General features: G+C 35.7%; 1 protein-coding gene across 3 annotated transcripts in view; it reads right to left on the bottom strand.

Annotated features, from left to right (window-relative positions):
- Window positions 1-25,428, bottom strand: part of LOC134533700 (histone acetyltransferase KAT6B) — a 183,282-nt gene that overhangs the window by 62,752 nt on the left and 95,102 nt on the right. For all 3 annotated transcript variants that reach the window (XM_063371260.1, XM_063371261.1, XM_063371259.1), the window contains exons 5-7: window positions 20,239-20,402; window positions 14,220-14,361; window positions 11,572-11,703 (exon numbers count right to left, since the gene is read on the bottom strand). In XM_063371260.1, coding sequence (XP_063227330.1) covers window positions 11,572-11,703; window positions 14,220-14,361; window positions 20,239-20,402 — 438 coding nt within the window. The remainder of the gene's footprint in view (window positions 1-11,571; window positions 11,704-14,219; window positions 14,362-20,238; window positions 20,403-25,428) is intronic.

Below are 25,428 nucleotides of genomic sequence, written 5' to 3' on the forward strand. Positions count from 1 at the left end.
CATACGAGTGTTTTCATTTGCTGCTACTTGAAACCACAATCCACGTAACCTTTCCTACTGTCAGGGAGGTTAATTTTAAATTGTGTTTGTAAGTGGGCTGTGCCCCTCTGGCAAGTTCTTTTAGATAATTAGCCTGACGCTTCCACCGGACATTTATTATCAATAATTATGGTTTTGTTTTGAGCACAGCACCACGGTTACAAATTGGTAGCAGTTAGCATGGTTACGGTTACAATGTGGTAGCAGTTTTGTGGTTGTGGTTACTCTTAAATTGTTAACTGTATTTTGGTTTGATTTATGAGAATGCTTTAAATTTATTTGGTATAAATATTTTTTTTGTTTGTCACTAAGATTTTCGTTATATAGTATTATTGTAAGTCCTAAAACTGGCACCCAATCTGATTCACCCAAAGTGAGTTAAATTAAAATTCTCTCGTATTTTACGTCCCGCTGTGACTGTGTTTGCGCGCTGTGAGACACCGCGCGGCCCCGTCGGTGCGACGGCCCTCAGGCATCGTGCCTTATCAGCGCGCGTGTCATTCTCCCTGTCATTCTCTTCACCCCTCCCCCTCACGCCTCACCGGCTGGAGGAGGCGAGGTCATGCCGTTGACCCCGTGTCCGGCAGCGTAAATAATGCGTTACAATCTAGTTTGTTCCTCACGGCCGACAGTGCCCTGAGTTTGTCTAAATTCCTCCCTTTATCTGTGTTTTTTATAACACATCCGCCTGCAAACCAGGCCATCTTTGTAAAAAAAACTAATCATAGAAGTCCTTTCGGACATCGTGGTATTTTTTGTTTTGTCTCTCGGCGCCTTGCGCGCACCGACATGTTATCTCTCCACATGACAGGGCCGCCAACCCAGCGGAACTCTTCTCTACTCCACCCACGTAACACTTATTTTGTAAACAAACTATCCATGCTTGGTATGTCCTAATAATAATATAATTTTTATGTCACAAAACAAGCACTATAAATAATCTATACTGCATTAATTCTAGCAGCAAAGTATTTTCTTAATCTAGGGTTACTAAAATATAACATAATAATTTTATATATACCTTAAAATAATATTAACAATACAAATAATATGATAATATAAACCTTTTGTTTTAGCTTATGTTAAGAAACTTCCATTGTTTACTATTTCTAAGTATCTTAAAATTAACGATTAAGTATTTTAATAATACATAAAATAAATCTAAAAAAGGGTCCATTCATTAAGTAACATAAAATAAGAATATGTTCATAAGTAATTTTAACAAGTACTCTAATCATATTGCATCTTTTACAAGCAAAGTGAATATACTTCGACGTACCATTTCATGGTGTCACCATACACACCCATGTGCCTAGCTTTTGTTTAGATTTATTTCGTGACCACCCAAAGAGAGGTGCAATCACTCGTGCCTTTAAGGAAAGGCCTGAATTAAATTGTTTATATACACGGGTTGAATCCCCAATACTTTTTACGCTAGCCATGAGGTGAGGAATTTATTGTAAGATAGAGTACTATACCTTTTTTAACGTCGAGTTTTCTATGAGCAATTTACCAATTAATCTAAGAATGCAAGGTAAAGGATAAATAATATTTTTGTAATTATGAATTTTGAGTAAACCATTTACTAACTTTTATATTTATTTTGGATCGGTATCTATTTCTTTTATAAGGTGGTGAACAACTACGTATTTAAAACTGAGCACAGTAGCGCGTGCATCATGGTACACTAAATTTGATTGTTTTCTTGCTCTCAACCTAAAATTAGTAGTTTGATGTTCGTTATTATTTTACAGTGTTTTGCAAATGTGACTTCCAAGGTGGCATTAAGGTTTATTTTCGTGTATTTCTAAAGTCGAGCTAGGTCAAGCTAGTCACAGTGCAGCACTAAATTCAGGCGTTAAATCGCGAGAGGTCCTCTGAGCCTATGAGCCAAGACCTGGCCCTCTAGGTGAAAAATCCTATGACCATAGAGTGTTCCCTGGGTTAGATCCCCAGCACTCACCCTTTGGACGACCTATGTTCAAAACTCCCTCTCAGGCAGTGTGAACGTTTGTGCCCGCCATGGAAGATCCGACAGCGAAATTATAATTAATTTAAAATTAGCTTTTTTTAGGATATAATATATTATCATTTTACGATTTTACTTATAGTTTTTTTTATTAAATTTGAGTGCAAGAATTATGATTTATTAAAATTATATAATAACTACAATATTATAATAGTCAATTCTTATAATCTAAATTCTCTTTACATGATCAATTTTTCATCCAAATTCGTTGATCTTTCGGGTTTCGAACCCGAACTAACTCAGGGGTGAAATTCCCTCGTAGGTCTCTCTGCTTCAGCCTGATGGTCTGATCAACCGTCAGAGCTTGAACATATTGAGCCTGTGTGAGTTAAGAAATGTAGGTATCCGGGACAGAGGTGTACTTCGCTTTTTAAGCAAGTCATTAAATTCATATCATTCATCTGATCCATCGTCAGATTGTGCAGAGCTATGACTCAATGCCTTCGACTTCTTATGGACAGCGAAACAATTATGTACAGGGGTTATATTCCCAAATTTAGTTTGTAAGTTACGGGTTACCTTACCCATTTGCAGGGGTTACTATCCCCATATATCACTGAGTGCTCAAGGACGCATTTCCCTTGTTTCGGCCTCAGTGCTTTTCGGCCTCCCTCATAGCGCCCATTTTGTGTTCCTACACGATATCCAATATCTGAGATCAACGGGATGAATTTCATTTCATTAATATAACAACGGCATAAATAGTTGTAAGCTTACAGGTACCTTAAGGCTAAGCTTTAAATTTAATTTTTTTATTTATTAAATGATTTTAAGGATTTATTTTAAATAAGTCAAACCAAGTTTAAATGGACACTATTTAATTATTAATCTTGTCTTGGACTTATAAAGTGTTACAGTCAAAGGACATGGAATTAATTCGGCTTCTATTACAAGTAGTAGGGCAACAGATATATTTTTTTATCTTTTCTTTTAGCTCATTAATAATAATAAAATCAATCATATTAAAATATGTATTCCCCCAAAATTTAGTAGCTACGGGGTGACTAGTCTTATTTTAATATTTAAGGTAATCACCGATAAGGGTGAAATACTTTCAACCCCCAACGAGAGGTCCACTTAATTAATTTGGGTATGTTTGAGCATCCCGTTTCTAGGAGAGCACACGATAGGTAATTTAAGATATTTTAATTTTTAATTTTTACATACGTAAGTTCAGTCTTTAACAAGCTACTTGACGTAAATAGTTTTAATTTTTTTTACTCAGAAATACCTCTCTGATATTTTTTGAATCTTCATGAATCTTGTTCCACGATTTCATATATTTAATTTCTGATTACGTTCCTTTTTTTTAATAACCATAATTCGTAAAGTAAGCAAGAATATGTTTGTAGTGTTTTTTTGTACTGATTTTGCGTTAATACTTGTACATGTTTATTTCTTTATTTTCCCTTGCACGTAAATGTGATGTACAGTGACGTACATAGAGTCTGAGCACTGAAGCTGTCACATCTAGCCATTTTTCTTTTTTCTTTTGCATTCTACCCCAAAGTTGGATTTCTTTTACATAGTTATCGATGAGATTGTTTATTTAAGTAAGAGCTACGTGACTTCCAGACGGCAAACTGGTTTCATTTATGTGTTTTTCTAAAATAGGAGCTAGGTCAAGCTAGCCACCGAGCGGCGCAAAAGTTAGGGTCCTCTGAGCCAACGAGCCATGACCAAGGTCCTCTGAGTGAAATATCTCATGACCATTTTCGAGTGTTCTTTGGGTTACATTCCCACCACTCATCTTTGGACGGCCTATGTTCAAACCCCCTTTCAGGCAGTGCGAAGTCTATCAGCAGTCATGGAAGATCTAACCGCTCCATTATAATTTATCCCTTTTTGATTTATAATTGTTGGTTTATTGCATTTAACATTTCTTTAAATAATTTAAATTTGAGTGCGAAGAGTCGTTAATTTATCGTTTTGTTTCCAGAATACTTTAAATAATAAATATTAGTTAATAATAATAAACATCAGAGTGGTAAGCGCTGAAATTTCTTAATTTGTCAATTATTTAATATTTTTAAATTCATTCTTTCCTACGGATGGTTGATCTGTTGGGGTTTTTATCCCCAATCATTTAAAATTCCGCCAAGGGAATACCACCCTTAGGCCCTGTGTCACTCTGGGACTGAGGTTCTGTTTCGCCTTCGGGCAAGCAGCAAATTCAACCGTCTTCTCCATCGCCTGACTGTGCAGGGCTAAGTCCCAATGCCTTCGGCTTCTTATGGAAAGACTATTGTACAGGGGTTTACATTCCCACTTTCATTATTTTCAGGGGTACACAAATCCCCACCTTTCACAACTGGCACCCGACGGACCAAGTTCCGGTTCCGGCCCAGTGTTTTAGGCCCGCCTCACAGAGCCCATATTTAGAGTTTTTGTCACGTGACACCATTCCCAACATCTGAGATCAACTTTCCTCATGACATCATTCACCGTTAAGGGTAATTTAAATAATTATATACACCTTCGATTTAATCCAAATTTTTTTTATAAGTAGTAAGATACAGGCGAACCTGGTACTAGTTTTACTAAGAAGTGGAAGTTTATTTTTTTTTCCCTATATGCTCCGCATTCAAGCGGGGGAGTATGTGCCGAATCAGTGCTACTTTAGGCACGATTTTTTTTATTTTCTTAGTTTTACAAAATTTTAAATTTTAATTTTTTTACAACTTCAATTTTCCTCTTTCGCCCGCTGCTTTCGCCCCATCCAAACTTGTTCGGTCGAGTGTACCGGCAGGTTACCTTGTTGAGCAGCATAGTGCTCTCACCGCCGTTTCCCACCAAATTTGCTGGGTCTAACCGACTACAGGGCTATCATCAGCAACGGTATCCACTGGCCGTCGCGTTTCGTCACGAGTTTAGCACTACGCGTGACGAAAGTAGCCGCCCTAAGCTTCCCATGGTCACCCCCACCCCTTCTCGGAGGTGTGCTGAAGTTTGCGGTCTCTAACACGTTTTGGTGTCCTTTTTTCAAGCTCCGCCGCACGTCCCGACGTCTGGCCGGCGAATTCTCCCAGGGCAGGTCATTCACCGGACATACCCCCCACCCCATCCCGGTCCACAGCGGTCATCGGCCAGCCGCAGCAACGACCCCTCTCAAGGCCAAAATCCCCCCCTCCACTTGCAAAATGGCGGCCATCAAGTGCCGCGATGGTCTCTGCGAGACTCCGACCTGCATGCCCACACCATCTATCGACGAAAGGACGAACAAGCTGAGAGCGAGAGCACACTACTGACCACCCTATCCCCTCCAGGTGAAACAGTCGACCTCACACTCAGTCGATAGGTCGCTGGAGCCCTTTTTTTTTCTTTCGGAGCCCTTCGGAGCACTTCGAGTTTCCCGATCCCCTCCTCCAGAGGAACAGACGACCGAACTAAAGTTTAAGTTAGCGTCCCGGCGCCATTTTCAGGGATTTTGAGGGCAGCTCTCGTCCAGCGCGCATCTTTGCAACAGGTCGCAGTAACGACCAGCAGCTATCGTGATCCGCTTTCGGCAATAATGTAGTTGCTTCTGAGCCAGGCCATGTCGCCTAGATTTTTTTTAGTTTTTCTTAGTAGCTGCCCAAATAGTCAAGTTTAACTTTAGTTTTCTTTGGTTTTCGCCATAACTATTTCTTCTATGGCTACCGCGAGCTCCCGTGCCGCGCATCCCCGGATCACCCCCAGGGACAGCCACTATCTACTTCACCCTGCCAGCTAAGGCAGGGTTCCAGAATCCCAGAGTACTTCAAGGACCCCAGACCAGTTCAAGATGGCGGCCCAGTTCCGGCGCCACATTTTGCACCTCAACATGTAACTCGTGAGCCTCTATAACGGAGTCTCCCTCCATCTTTCGGCACCCCTCAAAAAGAAGTGAAGAACAGTTTATAACTCCGCCAGTTTTAGGACGTTTTCCATATTATTATAAAATATTGTATTTTAAACACATATATTTGTTTTATGAGCCTGCGAGCTCAATGTTCCTAAACAGTTGAACTTAGCATAGTATGAAATGGTGTTCCCCCCCCCCCCCCGGCCCCTCTTTCTTCTTTTTTTATATTCGTTAGTTACTCAATGTAATGTATCAAAAATAAGAATCTGACATTGTTAGCAGTTTTGTTTGTAATGGCTGTAATGCCGTAAGATATTTTCTAATGTAAGAAACCTATCAATGAAAAGATACTAAACTACTAATCAACAGTAAAAGCCTCTAATGAAACCAAACCATACGAGTGTTTTCATTTGCTGCTACTTGAAACCACAATCCACGTAACCTTTTCTACTGTCAGGGAGGTTAATTTTAAATTGTGTTTGTAAGTGGGCTGTGCCCCTCTGGCAAGTTCTTTTAGATAATTAGCCTGACGCTTCCACCGGACATTTATTATCAATAATTATGGTTTTGTTTTGAGCACAGCACCACGGTTACAGTCTTTATATGATTTGCATATGTTATTACATTATTAGTAATAACAAGCAAATCATATAAAGACATTACAGTAGAATCTCAGTGCTAAGTACTTACAGGTACCTCAAGATTTTGTACTTAGCACAGAAACATGCATACATATCTTTACAAAGAGAAAAAAATATATATAAAAAATAGCTACAGGAGAGCCGCAATGCCATATGTATTCGCAACTGCAACTTGCTTTTTTCCCCGTGTCTAGTTCTCTGAGTATATCCACTTTTTCCTTAAGCGTGAATTGCTTTCGTTTCTTTTTATCTCCAGGATCATTTATATTGTAGCACAAATACAATGCGGTGTCTAAATAACGTAACCTGAAAATAAACTCAACAATAACAATAAACAATCCCGGCACAGACATAAAACAGTATTTTTAGCGTAGCGTAACACTTTTGTCTAAATAATTAATACTTTTCTCAAACCTCCGTCTTTCGATGTATCGAATGGTGTTGTGTTGCTCACGTCGCATACTACGTACGGTATAATCTATGGTTGTGCGCGCAACTGTTTGTTAACTTTGTTTTGAGAATTTAGAGGTTAGAAAATACGTTGCGGTGGTATTTGTGTATCTTTGTTCTACTTCATTAATCATTTAGATGGAAATTTATTTACCAGTTTAAGTAAATTTTGGTGAAGTAATGCCACGCTACGAGTAGAATTTATACGTTATAGTGAAAATGATACTTTAAACTGAAACCGTTTTGCATGGCGAAGATACGATTTTTGGCGGGGACTTAAAATAAATTCGTTAAGGGAAATATACTTTATAATAAGGAACGTTATTGTACCGGTATTATACTGTACATTTTTATTAAATTACGATTTCTTTTTCAACTAGAACAAACGAACTTCGGTAAGCTATTGAACTTTCGTTTGGCTCGAAATATTTCGCTAAAAACGAACTTCGACAGATGAAATTCTTACCGAAATCGAAAATGAAAGTAGCAAAATTTCGATTTCGGTATCGGTATACCGAACATTCGCACAACCCTACAAATAAGTCTTTGTACTGGATTTTTGCCTGTTTTGGCCTACTTTTTCAAGTTTTTCTCAATAAGTTTAATTTTGTCAAGTAATTTGTATAATGATTGCTGCTTTAATTTTCATAAATGTGTTGCATAGTAGTTCTAGAACAAGGAACTGTCTGTGGCGGATGTAAATAGAGAGAAAGAGGTATATGAGATTTATAAGTAAGAATGAGACAGACACTGGGATTCCCTGCCAACAGAGACAAAAGCTGGGATTCCCCACTGGTATTGTGAACTGAGTGATATCTGCCGTTTCATGGTGTGGGAGAGAGAACGAGAATGTAGTCCCTGGCTCTGTGTATAGAAAACTGTTTTCAATGTATGTCACGTATTCCTATTGGCTTGTGATTTGTAGTGTGAATGAAGCGTGTGTGTGATTGGTCGGTGAGGTCATGTGACTGCCCTCCCTGCGTGACGGACACAGTGCCATGATCTCACCAGTCGTCTGTCGATCGCTGCACCAGGAGGGCGCGCTCGGTGGCTTCTCACAAATTATGTAGTATTTGAGAAGGATAAACGGTCGTTCGAGCCATGCCGAAGATAGTAATTTAATCATTTGTTGTTTTTGGAACTTTTTGGACATTTTTAATTAGAAATTGCAGTTACCGACGTCGGCGTTTGGCTCATGGCGAAATTCATTTTCACTGGGTGCGGCCCTGTTTGAGGCCGCACTGATTTCGTGTACTTACAGTAAAATGTTACTGAAGGCCTTAACCTACGTTATTTTTCGTTAATTCTCATCGCCTAAGCTGCGAGCAATTCTCGACAGGCGGATGTACGAGTGGAATGAGAGAGTAAAATTTTGAAAGTGATTGGATTCGTCTGTGCAACATTCTATTTTGAAAAATAAAACAAAAACTACAATTGGCGCTGAACGTCTTTTTATTTTTGTATATAACGAACCGTTATAACGTGTGAACAAAATAGAAAAATAATTGTAAATGGTATGTGAAGACATGTTACAATGTGTTTAACAAATGTTTAGCCCCATCCCCATGTTTTCATTTACTTAAATTATTAGAACATCTATAAATGTACACATTGTGTAGCATCTGCCATGTTTATGCCAAAAGATAGAGTTGGTGTACTGCTTCATTTAGTGCCTATAGCCCGTCCCACTCTTAGATTGCAGTACACGGCTTATGGCGCGCGCTGTTGCCAAATCTCTAACACATTACGAATTTCAGGAGATGCGTGTCTTTGTAATTTGGATAGAACAAGAAGCATTTTAAGAAATCATATCGTAATTTATAATATTTTATACTATTACACATATAAATTTGTAATAATGCCACTTTTATGTAAATTTCAAATAAAAACTACCTATTGTAGACGAAATTTTCTTATAGTTTTCTTTTCTGTTCTAAAAATCCCATATATATACCTATATAATTATATATATATCACATTTTCATGGGCCCGATAAATGCCGTATTTTTGGACAAGTCATGTCCAAAATGATAAATAAAATACGGTAATGGAAATTCTCGGTCGAGTAAGTTATGGGAAAAATCCGAACAATTGGTTCGAAATGGGGAAGATTTTTTGAAAAACAGAAAAATCGCAACAACTCCCATAATATGAATAATATCGAATCCGTTTTAACGTATTATAACTCGGATTACCTAATGCCGAAAAATGTTTTCTAAATACATTTTTGATATGACCAGCCATAACTGCATGGGTTCGAAAAAAATTTTCACCGGACAAAAAAACGTAACTGCCTTAGTAGACACATTATCAAATCTGTTTAAATTGTTTGTAATAATATCATAATTATTTTCCAAAACTTTGTCTAAAACAATGTTTGATAAGATGCTTGGTGAGAAGGATAGAAAAATAATTCAAAATTTTGTACCATGATCACTATTAAATTCCTTCGTATTTATTTCATACATTTTAAATATTATGTTCAAGAATCGATTATAATATTTTTTGTTGACTAAGGAAGCCATGTATTTGAAACTGCTTGTAGGATAGAACCCCACTTATCTAAACACACGGCCCTGTTTCCTCTTACGACGGCAGCGCGCGCTCTTGTACTGATAAGACACATCTTTAACAGCTATTTCCACGGAAACTGTAGAAGCAATTGAGATGGCGCTGCTTTTAAAAACTAATTCAATTCATTGTGAACATTTTTCTCGCTTTCGTCCCCCATCTATCTTTAATAGAAAAAAAATTTTCCGCGGGTCAACTTTTTGATGTGTCAGTTTGTGAGAAAATGCATTTCAATATATTAAAAAAATTATTTAAGTGAAACCTGTACAGTTTTTGTCTTAACATTTGTTCGGTGGCGTCCTAAGGCATTAATTTACTAATAAAAAAAATCTGAATGAAATACACATGTAGGTTTTTTTTTTGATGTGAAACATATCGGAATACTTCAAAACAGTTCGCAGCGAATAAGTTATGTTTTTTAATTTTTTCGGACACTTAAAATATTGTTAAGTATTCAAAATAAGCATTGCCTGATGCGTATTTTGATTCTATACAATATGAAAAAAAGCTTGGTCCAAAAATTAAAATTTTAAATTTCGTTTGATATTTGGCAACAACGCACGAAGAAACAAGGACAGTGCTAACGGCAATCGGCGTGTGTTAGAGAGAGAGAGAATGCGCCCATTTACTTCCACACTGCAATCAAAGAGTGGGATGCTCTATACAACATGTTTTAATGATTCAACAATAATTATTAAAATGGTTTGATTTAATTTAAGAAAGTTATAGAGATAATCTTAAATATTTTTTTGAGATAGTTTCTGAAACCCAAAACTTTTTATTTTGTAAAAACAAAAATAATTCTGTAGGAAAAATTTTTTTTTTTAATTTCCTGGCAAGTTTTCATTTCATTCTGCAAGATGGCATTGTGACACTTCAAGTAGTCTCTCGTTTTAACAAATAATATAAATATAATAATGTGATATTGTAAAATTGGTTGGTTAGTATAGGTTTGCGACATTAAAAAAAATGTAAAATCATTAGGAATTACAAATTTAAAATTTAGCTAAAAATCTCAGCAACACACATGTGCTATGAATAATCATCTCATATTTGTTAAAATTTTAATTTCTTACATACATTATTTCATTTTTGACTCTTGAAACCTAGATTCAGATACGGAGGTGGATTCGATGCACTCTTTGAGATTCGGTTTCAAGAAAATTGGGAGTTGACCCATCATTAGATAAAATATACGGGTGATTACAAGGGACAAGATTTTACGTTTTTCTTCCTAGGCCAATTTAATTTTTAAATCAAGAGATTTTAGGGCTGTTTTTATTTTTAAACTTTGTCTTTATTCATAAAAATATTGTTTTATTAAACACATATGAAACTAAAATATGTCTTAAAGTCTTAATACTTGTATCACCAAAAGGGTCTCATTTTGACTGACACACATGATGCACTTATAATACATTAAAATCATAGGTAGGTAATTACTAATAAGCATGTTCAAAACCAAACTAATCAAAACAATAAAAAAAAAAGTTAGAAAATTTGTTATGTTTGAAAAATAGACATCATTAATGTAAAAACATGTTACTAAAAATAGATGCAAGTTCAAACAACATTATATAAATTATTTCCAATCCATTTAGATCATATATTGTGGTCCGAAATTCATAATAAATTTATTACATTTGATGAAGAATCTAACATATTAAAAGATAACAGTTTTGCAAATTTTAGTTGAATTTTGTCAAATTGCTGATTGATTTATTTTTAGTTACATTTTGGTGCTAAATGGTGTATTAGCCTGCATTCCGGTGTTAAAATATTGTATTTACATGCTTTACAGTGTCGTTTTGGAAGTTGCAACTCACCCTATAATTTTGTCCCTAGTAATTACGTTTTATCACTAGCATCACTGGAGAAGCCATTGCAGGTCTTGATTAAAAAGAGAGGCGGAAATTTTGTGGCAGTGTAATAACCGTCAGGAGTCACTCACACAGGAAGGGCTCACAAAACACTACAACGCTGCAAATGAATCAAGCAATTCCCGCTTCTGAACTCACCTTGGGGTCATTCTTCGTGAGGACGTAGAAGAGGAATGGCTCCACATCATAGTAGAGGGTCTTGTGGTCCAGGAATAGCTTTGCGAGGAGACAAAGGTTCTGACAGTAGATCTTGTTAACATTTCCGTCCACCTACAAGTTTCAAGCAAGCATTAACCGCCCGCAGCCAATTTAGAACACATTCAAGGGAGGACACACAGCCTCCAGATTTATGTATTTCAGTCAAAGTTCATTTTTTTATGGTGACAATGAAAGCTTCCTACCCATTTTCAAAATAGCAAATTTTAAAAAAAAAAGTTTCACTTTGTTGAAACAAAGTTTAAAAATCTGAAATTTTTACAGATAAACCCTTTATAGTGTATTGCACTGCTGTAAAAAGTTCATGCTTAAGATTTATCTACAATTAAAGTTAGAGGACCTTAAAAATCCCATAAAAAATGTTTTTTTTTGCCTAGAATAACAGAGCATTAAATTTGACATTGTATTATTCTTATCATTAATTATTTAAAATATATGATCTCAAATAATACTACTGCAGTATACTGCATGAGTTACGTTTTTATTTCCGTTCACGTCGGGTTGATTCTTAGGTAGCGAGTGTCACTTCTCTTCCCCTCCTTACTCCCTCCCCTCCACCATCAGGAACTATTTTCCTTCTGCAGATGTATTTCTTCTTTACACCTTATATACTCTGTTTTTAACTCGGCTCGTTCTTATGTGTTTAGTTTTTGAGGCCGACAGTAAGCTACCCGGAGTGCTGTGGAGACGATCTTGGACGAGTAGAAACATTCACTGCTTATCTGATGCTCCTATTATAAGGAGTGAAAAGACATACATGCCTTATAATGTGTAACACTCAGTTCAATATGTCATTGTTTAACTCCTCAGCAGGTTTAAGTTTCCTCTGACGGAGTTATGTTCTTTGTTTATACGATCATTGTAAGTTTCAACCTGCGCTAATCTGCTTTCCTGTAAGCAGTTGTTTCTCCTTGTCTTGCTTTTTGTTTCACCCTGAGGTGGACACAGGACCGTGGATGATGGCAAAATTATTACTCACTTAATAAAAATAATACATATTCAAATTTAATGCTTCGTAATTCTCGGCAAATAATATAATATTTTATATGGGATTTTTTAAATGCCCTCTAACTTTACTAGAGCGACAGCCAATAACATGATGCCACTCAGAAACACTGCCAGTGACTTAAAAAGTCTCTAATTACAAAGCACATGTTATGTAAATACTGTGTTTTCTCACATAATCGTCGCACATTTTATACTAAAATCAAGTTTGAAAAGCAGAGGTGCGACGATTATGCGTAAAAAAAAATTTTTTTTTCAGGTAAAGTTATTCATAAAAACAAAACCAGTTTATGGAAAGTACGTTTATTTAAAAAACGGTGGAGTATACAAGAGCACGCCAAACAAATTATATTAATAATTCATGCAACAAAAACCTTTATTCAAATTTAAATAGAAAAACCAAATCTGTGACCCGAACGCAAGCCACTTGAATATGTGACGTGAACTAACATGTAACTATCGTCGTAGTACACATTTACCACAAAAGAGTGCAAACTATCAAATATAGTTAACTCAGCACTCAACAGAGAGTGCGCGTTGTATTCAATCGGCGAGATATCGATATTCGACTACGTGCGCGCGCTCTATACGGGAACATGAATGATGCCAACTAGCGCTGGCTACATTTATATAAGCAGTACACCGCGGCAACACAGACGAATAGATAAAGGTTTTAATGTTTATAAAGTCTTTAAAAGAAAATTTACATATCAGACAGTTTAGTATTTCCATTAATTAAATAAGTAAAATAGTTAATTTCCGAATAAATTTTAGATTTCTACTTTAAAATACATCGTTTTATACGGAAAAGATACCTGCACAAAGCGCTCGGAATCTAATAGCGGGACCGAAAACATCATGCGACGTTTACACAATAAGTTTTTTTTATCCAAATTTTGACGCCCTAAAATAGGGTGCGACGATTATGCGATAGAGTGTACGTAGATTGTTCTTAAGTGCTCCAAATATAAATATATTCTGTCCAAAAATAAAAGCAAGTTTAGAAATTCAATTTACAAGGTAAACAAACAAAGAAGTTCCACAGCTGGTAGATAAGCAACAACGGAATAAACATAAAATATAAATAAAAACAGTTTTCAATTATCTCTACAACTGTCCTAAAACAATCACTACAGTATTTATTTTTTGTGTACACTATACATACTGAAATTCACACAAACAGCTTTAGAGAAATCCAAAATATAGCTTTCATGAAAATCTTTACCTCCTATCCCCCCTGGGGTTTCACAACAAAGCATGAGTTTTCTTTATATATATTGAAGATAAAATATACCTAAAATACATATTCAGCTTTCATTACTTAAGAGAAGATTATTCTGATGGGGAAAAAACTTTCCCTTATTTTAATTCCCTAAGTGTGATATTTCCTAATAGCAAGTTCAACAAAAAGAATCACAACAAACTTTTTTTCAATCATTTAATTTAATATACAATACTAAATTTTATCATAAAACATTTTTATTATAAAGTACATAGTATAATAAAATTAATTAATTTAGTTCCGTTTAATATCTGTGCAAACTACAGTATAAGCTGTAAATTACCTCAAACACAGAGAGATCTGTATGCCTGTAAATCTCGGTGGCAGGAGGATGCCTCCAAGTACACTTCTCTTGGTGGCGCTCTAAGATTGATTTACTTTTCGTATACTTGAGACAAAACTCGCAAAGGAACAGCTTTGGTAGCCTGCACACAATACATGTCACATGAAAACACAACACTTTAATCTTGTCCACAGGCTTAGCACTCATAGTCTCGTGTGACAGCAGATTAACCAATAAATACAATAACTAAGGCCACTAATACATAAAAATTACTGATTTTAATAAATTAAATCAGACTACTACCAAATTTTTAAAAATATGTTATACTATACAAAAAAAAACCTAAAATTAGCTTAATTTTTTGATGAAAATAAGCATTAATGTAGCTTTATTTTCTACAGTGTTAGTTGTTTGAAACAAAATGTAAGAATAGTTTAAAAAATAGTGATGTACAGGATAAAAAAATTCCTTAGCTGATATCTAAGGCTGGATTTCCAAATATGTTTATGAGTTTTAAGAAAATAGGTTTTAAATCTAACTACATATACATGTTCATAAAAAAATTGATTTTTATATTAAGATAATTTTTTTTTCATCTCGCATTACAAATCTTTATCACTTTTCTTCCCAAAGTGGACACAAGTATACCTGCTGGAGTTCTCTGTTTTACACAATAGAAAGCTCCTAACCTAGTTTAGTTTAACCAAAAATCAAATAAGCCTTGTTTTTAAAAACACAAGAAAAGGAAAAACGTATTTGCTTGTGTCCTTCGATCTCACAATCTGGAACGACTGGGATACTAATTCAACACTTAGCACGTCTTCAGTGTGTGAATTTATTAAGCGCGATGTTAACTTTACTGTCTCAGTCTTGAATAGCACGCCTGTAAATTTCAGTCAGCACAAAATCGCAACAAGCAAAAAAAAAAGTTGGACATGACACCACAAAGTCTGCTTCAACTCGGTAAACAACAGATTTACTGTAGCACACAGTTAGCCATACAAGGGAGAAAGAGATGCGTGCACAGGTCTGACTACACTATCGGCTGTTGTACAAACATCAGCATGGCAAGTTAAGTTGCAGCTATGGAGTGTAAAGGACCAAATGTTTTTTCCAAGTGAGAGGAAAATGCATTGTGTTCAATATTTGAGACAAAACTAGAAGTATTACGGAATGCAGAATGTCATGAAATCCACACTTACGTAGGTCGCACTTAACTTTTAAGCAAGTCAACTGTGCGCACAATCGTATGAAATAAGGACTCTTACCAAAAGTTTATATAAGTCTGATGCTGTTGGTTGTACTAGCGGAAATATATTTGACATTAGATACCGGAACAGAAATTAACAGATGATTCACGTGGAAAAGGTTGTTAAATGAACGTTGCAATGAAAAAAAAAATCATTAGCTTGACAGGATTGTTGTGAACCAGGTGGTGATACGTGAATAAGCACTTCAATTTTTGAAATTTTTAAATGTTATTATCCAGACAGTAATATCAGTTTCACTGTCAGTAAAGGGTGGTTTGGAGAGGTATGCGACCTGAGTTGAAGAACACGCCCGGGCGGGAAAGTCAACCAGCCGACTGACAATAAAGTACATAACCACATATCTCCTGTTACGCGGTGTCGTATTTGTCATACAAAGTGTGATGGGAGGCATATAAAGATTAATTGTGTGACATATTTATAGTTGAGTGTTATTCAACGCATTTATACTACGTAAAGTATATTTTCCTACACAATTTGGAACACATTAAATTAATTAACCTTGATATTTATGGAAACTAATGCTTCAGAATACGAGATTTTGAATAACACGAGCATTTTTAGGAACAATTTAGTCGTGCTAAGTGAGGGATACATAGGTGTTTTAGCAAGATGGTCCACCAAAGGTGTTTCAGCTCCTGTTATAGAATAGGTAATTCTGAAAGAACAGAGAGTAAAATCTTTCATAATTAATGAGACATACCTCCACCCTCTGTGGTCTCTGAATTATGTACTTGAGTAGTAATACCTAGAGACCCCGAAAAATGGTGAAGCGCGAAATTCACGAAATAACGGGAAAATTTGATACTTTAAACGAATTTTGCGACTTTCCTTTGATTTTGACATAGTCGCGAAATTCACGACATTTCGCGCGAAATTCACGCTTTTTCTCACAAAATAATGTCCTTATGTCGTAAGTTCTATTTATTTACGCCATCATAAACATAGGCGTGAAATAAACATAGACTGAAAGACTAGTGCCGTGATATTATCTTCGTTTTGACATGTTACTGAAATTCACGTATTTTTATTACTCTGTTTACCAACAGTAAATATTGCCATCGCAAATGAAAACAAAATGTAAAAATTGTCAACAATAGATATGTGCACACTACCAACATAACAAATTGACTCCACAGTTTTCGTGTTTTGAATAATGGTCATTTCTGCCGCAAGGCGCACTGGTGTCGATTTTTCTAACCTAATTTAATCGCATCGAGCTAAGATGGCAGTCATTTTTGCGTGCACATATCTATGAGTGTTTACAACTACCGTCCACATTTTGTAAGTTTTGTGATACAATTGAATTTGTGGCTAAGATGCTGAAAACTTCGACAAAGTTTGATCGCGAAAGAGAGATAAAATCGGATGATTTTATATTTTTGATCAGCGGGACAAAATTATGATGTGCAAGTTCTGCTACGTGCGGGTTGATTGTACACGCAAAGACACGTGCAAAAAGCATGTGGCAAATGACACACACAGAACAAAACAAAAAAGACAATTATTTTGTCAAGCATTCTACCGTGTCTAAACAAATCTCGATAGGCGACAGCGTGAATAAAGCAAACAAGCTTTAAAGTGCAGAAAACAAGAATTTTTTTTCTGATTTTGTTAATATGATGCAGGAAGTTAACATTCCTTTGGAAAAAGCTGATCATCCAGCTATGAGGGAATGGTATAACACCAATGTTGAAGGTTAGCCTTATTTATTTAGAAATGTTTTCCCCCTCTAATCAAAGTTCATAAGCATATGTAGGCCTACAATATTATCGATTAACTTACCTTTACTTCAAATAAATATGCAAGTACCTCAGATTAACAAACACATAAATAGGATGGATTGCATTGTGAAATGGTGAGCACACCACAATATATTTTTGACTGATTGATTGATGGTTTGACTCTGTAATCCAGCAGTACCTAATCTAGAAAAGGTTAGGTTAGGTTTGGCTAAGAATTGTTTTGAATAAATTAGCCCATTAATATTTTGAGCGATAACCTTATAAATGCTACCTATTTATAAGTATATTGTAAGTTATGTATACATTTTAGGTGCAGGGGATTTGCCATCATCAGCCAACACTCTTAGAGAAACTTATGTCCCAAAAATTGGCCAGGCAAATAAGGAAGCAGTAAGGCTATGAGGTTTTTTTTACACCGCCAATGGCATAATTTTTTCACAATTTTTTGGGGTCTCTACTGATTGCTTATTTTTACACCGATTTTTTGCACCGCTTGCTAATTTTTACACCGGTTTTTTGCACCGCTTTTGTCATTTTTTTACACCAAAATGAGCCAGTTTTATTTACCATTTTCTGGGGTCCCTAGTAATACCTTTACTTCAGCACGGTATTCCCTTAAAAAAAAATTTCAAAAATAATATTAAATATGATATATTTTATATAACTAAATTACAGGAGTATAAGGTCTTAAATAGCCACATTAGTTATAACTAAGACTATTGTGTCATAGCATTGCCTCACATGAAAGGCGATCTGACACGTACGCAAACCTTCAAGGATTACAGCGACCTGACCTTGCCAACCCCTGCCCCCGTGCCCTCCTTTCTCGGAGCTTTTATCTATCCCTTATGTATCCCTGGGAATTCCGCTGGCTTACAGGAAGCCAGCGCGCAGAGTGGCGTGAATAAGCGCCACTGTTCTGGATGCTTTGAGCCTAGGATGATGCAACACGTCACAACCACTCCAGTCAGTTCCAGAAAGATGGCCAACAGGTATAAAAGCAGTAATGGCAGTCTCTGTGGGAGCTCCAACAGGCGAGTTGAGTGAAGTGAGAGTTCGGCGAGCAGCGCAGACGCAGAGTGACGGGACCAAGCGAGTGCTACAGTGGCGCAAGACTGTGTGTGGGGACAAGTGCGAGGTAAATAAGGAACCACTGTTGAGCCTAGCTCCAGTGAGTTGTGTGAACTGTGGACTAAACAGATACTTAGTGATTGTGAACAGATTTTAAGTATGGTGATTTTATTAGTAATTTAAATATATTAGTAGCAAATAAAACTGTATAAAATTAACTGAGTTATCCTTACGAATCCACTTTCCTCACTCATAACAATATTTTAAACCTATCCAGTGGCGTAGCCAGGATTTGCATATGGGGGGTGTTAAGAAGCATGGCCCCCCACCCCCGTATTAAAGCGGGGGGTCCGGGGGTCCTCCCCCGGGAAAATTTGGATTTTAAGGTGTAAAATAGTGCTATTTTAGCAGTTTTCGGTACTTAAATTTAAATATTGTAATGGTAAAAATTTTATTAATTTTAATATGAAATTTGTTTGAGTGATGAATAAGAAATTAATTAAAGATTTGGTGCTAGGAGGGGGAGGGGGGTTGAACCCCTAACCCCCCCCCCCCCCCCGGATACACCCCTGGACCTAGCTCTCCTTTTCTTTTTCTTTTTAAAGAAATAAGTGACTTTTATAATGCCTAAGTAACTATATTTTTAAAGTAGGGACAATCGTCAACCAGAAAAGGGAAGACAAAAAGAAAAATAATGAAAAGTAAATTTTCTGTTTTACATTTTTTTTTTTTTTTTGGTAAGCATGAGCAGGATTTTAGCACATCCATTTAATGATGTTAAAAAAAAGTAATTTCTGAAGATAATGGCTTTTTTTTTTAGAATAAATATTAAACACTACAAAAATTGTATTGTCAATACACTTCTATGTTGCTAAATTAGGCTGCCAAGGGTCTTTTTTTTTCTCTTCAAATCTGATTGGTTTCTAACTAAAACTTTATAGTCTGGAGGGCTATTATGTTTAAGGAGGTCATTTTGATAGAGAACCATCCTTACAAAAAAAATTGTATTGTTTTTCGAATGTTATCTAACTATTTTCTAAGAGGGGGTTGTGATACTTAAAGTAGTTAGCTAGTAGCTTATCATTTCTAGGGTTTAGGTACATTAAAACTAGCGTAAAATCATGAGAAGGGTTGGTTAAGAACAGCAAATTTCAAATGTATCTAATTTAACCTAACCAACTGTCCTATGATTTTCATTTATTTGAAATGAAGCTAATCTAACCAACCATCCACACTATTTTAAAGAACTTGAAATGTATCTAACCTAACCACTCGTTTAAATGGTAAACTACTTGTATCACAATGCCTTTTTAGAGTATGATTCAAAACATGTAAAAATTGTATATATGTATTCTTGAATCATTGTAGACTTTTTTTTATGTTCTAAAAACAGGCTTTCATTCAGAATTAATATCAAAGGTAATTGTGGGGTTAAATCATTTAAAATTAAAAGAAAAGAAAAAGCAAACAAAATATTACTGATATGTTTTCAATTTTGGCTCGCTAAACCACACAATTTTTCTATACTTTAAAGAAGAAAAACAACTGAGTTTTCCAATGCAGTGGAAATAAAACTCTCAATCTTACGGATCAAAAATTGGTACAATTCTCGTTATAATTTACTTACTCACTTAACGCAGATAACTATAACATAAAGAAACATATGAACTTTGATTTGGTACAAATGGTAAATTAACATAAACAGCAGGAACACAAAATATTTCTCAAAAATTTCTGCAGTCGCTTGAGCTCATCTTGATTTTTAATGACTCAACAAAAAAAAAAATCAAGTGAGAGTTCCACTTTGCTCGACTCAAAGGTATTACTTCTGAACTCGGCTCAGCTTGACTTGATGCAAACTCAACTTGCTGTGAACTGGGTGGGAATACCTTCGACGAGCAAGTGATATGACCACAGGTTGGAGCTGTGCCTCACCTGGCGTACTCCTGCGGGTAAGGTGAAGAATACCAAGTCTGAATCTCAAAATTTCCAAACTCGATAGCGCCCGGGCAGCGCTGCTGGCTAGCCGTCGTCGTCGGGGATGCCATCGATCCGGGCGTAAGGATCGCCTCCGCAGTCTGGGTGATCGCCGGCGTCTCCTGGAAACCACCCCACATGAAGTTGAGTGCAATCACGTCGATCCACCCAGAATGGCAGGACAGTGAGCTATCGAGAGTGTAGTTCCCCAGGCAAGGCACAGAAAAATAGATTTAAGGCTTAGTCTCACTCCCCATGGTGGGTGTTTCATTGTCTTGTCATAACTATTATTTAAGAGATTTTCTGTATATTTATAATAGTAGCTCTCTTGCATGTTGTGTTAGGTCTCAAATTTTTTAAACAGATATTTACAACAAATAAACTAGTAGTGGTAAAAGTCATGCAAGTGTTCATCTTGCATGACCTTTTACAGCTCAAAAATAACGTTGTAAAGATTATTTGTGACCCCAAGAAAAATTGCAAAAGAGCTATTGGAATAATATAACATAAAAATTCCTTAATTAACAGTAATGACTAGAAAATAAAATAACCAACCAACAAGACAGAGCTTTAAGGTGTAACCAAAAATTTGGAAATCATTTCTTGAATGTAATCCATTTTGTGCACAATAGACACCATGGCTGATAAGTATGTGCTCAAAGTTGCCACCCAGAATCGGAGTGTAAAATAATAATGAGAAAAATTAGCAACCCACAGGCAAAAAAACTTAGGTTTCTGCGGCACACAACTTTCATAGTGTTTTCAATTAAATTACTGACACATGCACTGTTGTCTAGCTCTGGCATAGGATATTGAAACTTTTTTTTTCCTTAGATACTGCCTCAAAACAACTACGTAGACCATATAAAGTTGTCATTTCATGCATGAATATAATGTATATGGCTCACCAGCTAATCAAGTGTTTACAACAAAAGATCAATATCATTGAGCGTCATGCTCAGGCACTACCACAATGCCATCCATCATCCATCCCAAGATCATCTATGCAATGTTATGCCTTGCAATTAATAAAAAAGGCATTAGTGAGAAACTGGAGTTCAAAGAAAGTGTAAGGCCCATCATGTAGTAACAATGATTATTTTATTACTTATTCCCAGAATTTACAGCACTGCTGCTGAAGTGATCCTGACACTTTCAGCCAACACTTTAATGCTGCCGAAATGTTTTTTTCCTTTTATGAGGTCCAATTTTTCAGCATCTAACTGAACTCTCTGATTTCTCTGTATTGGTGTACTCCAAAATTGTTGTATAAATAATTTTTTGAACGAGCTATAATCCTGTACTGTGTCTTGTGATAATTACCACCAACACAAAACAGTATTTTTGAGACAATTACACATTTTAATTTCTCCTCATTGGTCAACGCAAGTAACTTGAAATATTCCTCAAACAGCCTTAAAAATCTAGGGTTTTTCATACTCTTTCCTGAATACATGAGAATATTGTCTAGCCATTTCTTAGCTGGATGGTTTAGCACCATAATGAGGTTAGTCACAAGCTGTTTCAACATTTTAGGTGTATGTGTATTTTCTGTGTGGCTATCCTAAGCATTTTTCACACTCACATTTACTAGTCTACAACTGCTATCATATCAAAACATGACAATTACGAAATTATACTATTTAAATAACATACATCATTGTTCTCCATGTAAATTGAAAATATTTTAGTGCAAAGAATACATATGGTGTTAATTAAACAAATCCAACAAAATAAATTACAATTCTAAAGCGAATATTACGTTAAGCCATAGCACAATCTAATAACTGAAAGCATTTAAAATTATATTAAAAACTACTACAAACATGTGCCTGGGGTAAGATACTTCTTACAAAAGAAAGATTTTAATACAAGCAAGTGTAAAAATAATTCAATAAAAATAGTAATACATAATTATACATCTATTATTAATAAAGCAAACAATAATATACGATCACATCCCTGTCAAACAAACATTTTATTAGGGAGATTCTAAATCTCCTTGCAGAAAAAAAAAAAAAGGTTAGTTTAAGATGTACATTTTTTGTGAATATAAATACAGTGGGCACACTATAATCCAACAGTCTTCAATTCTGCACATTCTGTAACTCGCCAACGATTGAGCTGCTTGCGTGCTGATTTTTGGGTGGGGGTTTACTGCTTTTGAAGTACTATTAAATATGGAAGAAATTGCATGAAAATTGAACACTTAGTTATGCTAGCTAACAACAATTAATTGTAAGGGTTGTATGATTGCTACCTTTTGACGTGACGTCTAATAAATCGATGAATGCCGGCTGCACGCACGAAAAAATGTCCCACTACGGATGTCCCACTACGGATGTGCCCTGTTTGCTCATTGTACGCATGCGTGGCATCTCTCTTCCACTCGATTGGAACAACCATCGATTTGACTTTTCAATCATATTTTCGTCGTTTGAATTATTAATATTATGTAATTTAACGATTGTCCACCGATTTTCAGCACAATCGGTACAGTTATTTAAAAGTAATGTTGAATATTCAAATACGTTTTGAACCAACAATGGTGTTGTACAGTTACACATAATAATTCAAATTACACCCGGGATATTTTGCACAATGTTTTAAAAAATATTGTAACACATTATAAATAAGTTTGGTGTATTTGGGATGCGTATTTGTTAATAAAATCATGTTATAAAATCGAAATAATATTATTCCCCTACCGTGAGCAAAATTTTTATAAATATGTATATACTATCTAAAACAACTAAATTTCAAGCATAACCTCGTGGCCTGGCGGTCAGCACCGCTAACTTCCAATCCAATGGTTGTCGGTTCGAATCCCGGCAGCTGCGGAATTTTTTCTTTGTACTTGTAAAAATAAATACGGCACAAGCAACATTTCAAAAGTAATAAATATATTTGAGTTAATGAATGCAAATAAAAGTAAATTTATTAATTAAACTGTACATTTCATTTCACTCCTTTGTATCCATACAAAATAGTGATAATTCAATAAAAATGATTCAATGTTATTCATAAAAGTATGCTGAAGTAGATTTTATCATACAAAAGATAGAAAAATTTAAAAAAAATTTCTTCCTCAAAGAATATAATATTTTTAATGCTTAACTGGTTTGGTTGCAAAAACCTATTAAGGCTCAGTCTCAGGCCGAATATGATATTTCCTTTTCTTCTGGATCAATCATTTCATCAATGTTTTGTTATGACGTCACGTTAAACTATCGTCCGTAAACCGACTTTACAGACAACCAATTTTTTTTTTATATGACCCAGTACCTTAGAAAAAACTGAATTTAAAAAAATGTATTTATTTATAAACTGCAGTCACTGTGGTTAAGGGCCACACCTAGTCAGAAGTGTATAAGTGTTAGTGAGGCGGGATGATAAGTGCGATGCTCGTCGGTACGTCTAGCGCGGTATTGACTCTAAGCGCAAAGCTCTGAACTGGTGCGCAGTCTCCTCATCGTGCATAGGGAAACTATGAGATTTGAGTGGTAACAAACATTATATGGCGTAGAAATAAACAAGAATCTGTACCACGTGTTTCATGTCCCAAGATTATTCTCAAAATACGTAATTTAGTATTTTTTGCTTCTAAAAATACAGTTTAATAACGACATACGGAAACCACACTACTCATCCGCCTTCGGTGCATTCTTAAATTATTTTGGTAAACAAACTTAGCATGGATATCTTAAGCAGTTTTTAAATTGTATGGTACCTTCTGAAGCTCTGGACTCCTTATGTGTGTCCAGATAGGCATCTCTTAAAACTACTCCAGTAACACTACTTGTACTACTGCCTGCCTTGGCAGGTCCAAACATAAAATTGTGCCACAATAGCTTATTTTTTCTAAACCGCCCCTTTTTTCTCCTTACCAGTAGACATGACCTAGCTGTCAGCAATCTCTTGCTAGCTTATCTCACTTATCACTTCATTCCACACCTAAGGTTACTCCAATAACAATTAACATGCAAGTAGACACTCAAAATGCACTGCTGACCAAACACACACACAATGTTAATTGAGTACAGCTTGGTTTAAGCTTATTTATAACACCTGATTCTATTCCTAAGATATCTGTTTAAAGAAACCAATTTTTATCCCCAAAAAATATTCAAATTTATTGCAAGATGCTATGGAAAATAAAATTGTGCAAGTGCATCGTTAAAACTTATGCTTTACTTCGTGAAAAAAATGAGACTCTCACAATAACAAGAGAAAACATATTCCTATCTTCAGTAGAATTTTATTTGAAGAAAACATATTGTTAATAAAATAATATTTTTGTTGTAAAACCTCATTAACTCAGACCAGTTGAAAACTTATTTTACGGATGATAAATAGCTATTCTCAGTAGGTACAGTACTGGAATTCACTTGCCTATCAGGAGTGTTCATTACCCTCATCCCACCTGCTGTTGCTACGCAGCAAACTGATGACAACCCTCTCCTTCCCCTAACCCAACCACGCACTTAGCACTGACCTAGAGACAACATTCCTTAGTTGCGCTGCAACATCGGTAGTGTTTGTGTGTTGTCCTAGTGTCATTGTCGAGGTACAGTATCGTTGTACTGTTTCGATAGCGCATTCTCTGTGTTGGCAAATGAACATAAAACCTTTGTTGTGACTATGTAAAAAAAGGTTGGAAACACTGACAAGAACTGATAAGGGAGAACCATTAAAGAACATTGCTGCTTAGTTTGGAATAGAAACATCATCCATAAAGGATTGGAAAAAGAACAGAAAACACATTGAAGACTTTTGTCTTAAAAATGAGTTCTACGGTCAGATTGGCTAACGGTGTAAAGCAAAAACTGCCAAACTAAAACTTTGAATGAAGCATTGTTTGTCTGGTTTTGTGCTGAAAGAGAACGCGGACCCATCATCCAACAGAAAGCATTCAGTTTGAGCAAACAATTGTCCCATGGGGACCAGAGTTAACAACCAGCCAGGGGTGGTTGGACAGGTGGAAAAAAACTGCAGAGAGTGTGTCAACTCACTATCACTGAAGAAAGATTGTCAGGTAATGTGGCAGCGGCAGAAAAATTAAAAAAAAAAAAAGTTTGAAAACTTTATTAAAAAGGAAGATCTACCAGACTGCAGGTCAGTTTACAATGCCGATGAATCTGGTTTATT

The sequence above is a fragment of the Bacillus rossius genome, chromosome 7, assembly GCF_032445375.1.
Source record: "Bacillus rossius redtenbacheri isolate Brsri chromosome 7, Brsri_v3, whole genome shotgun sequence".
NCBI classification, from domain to species: domain Eukaryota; kingdom Metazoa; phylum Arthropoda; class Insecta; order Phasmatodea; family Bacillidae; genus Bacillus; species Bacillus rossius.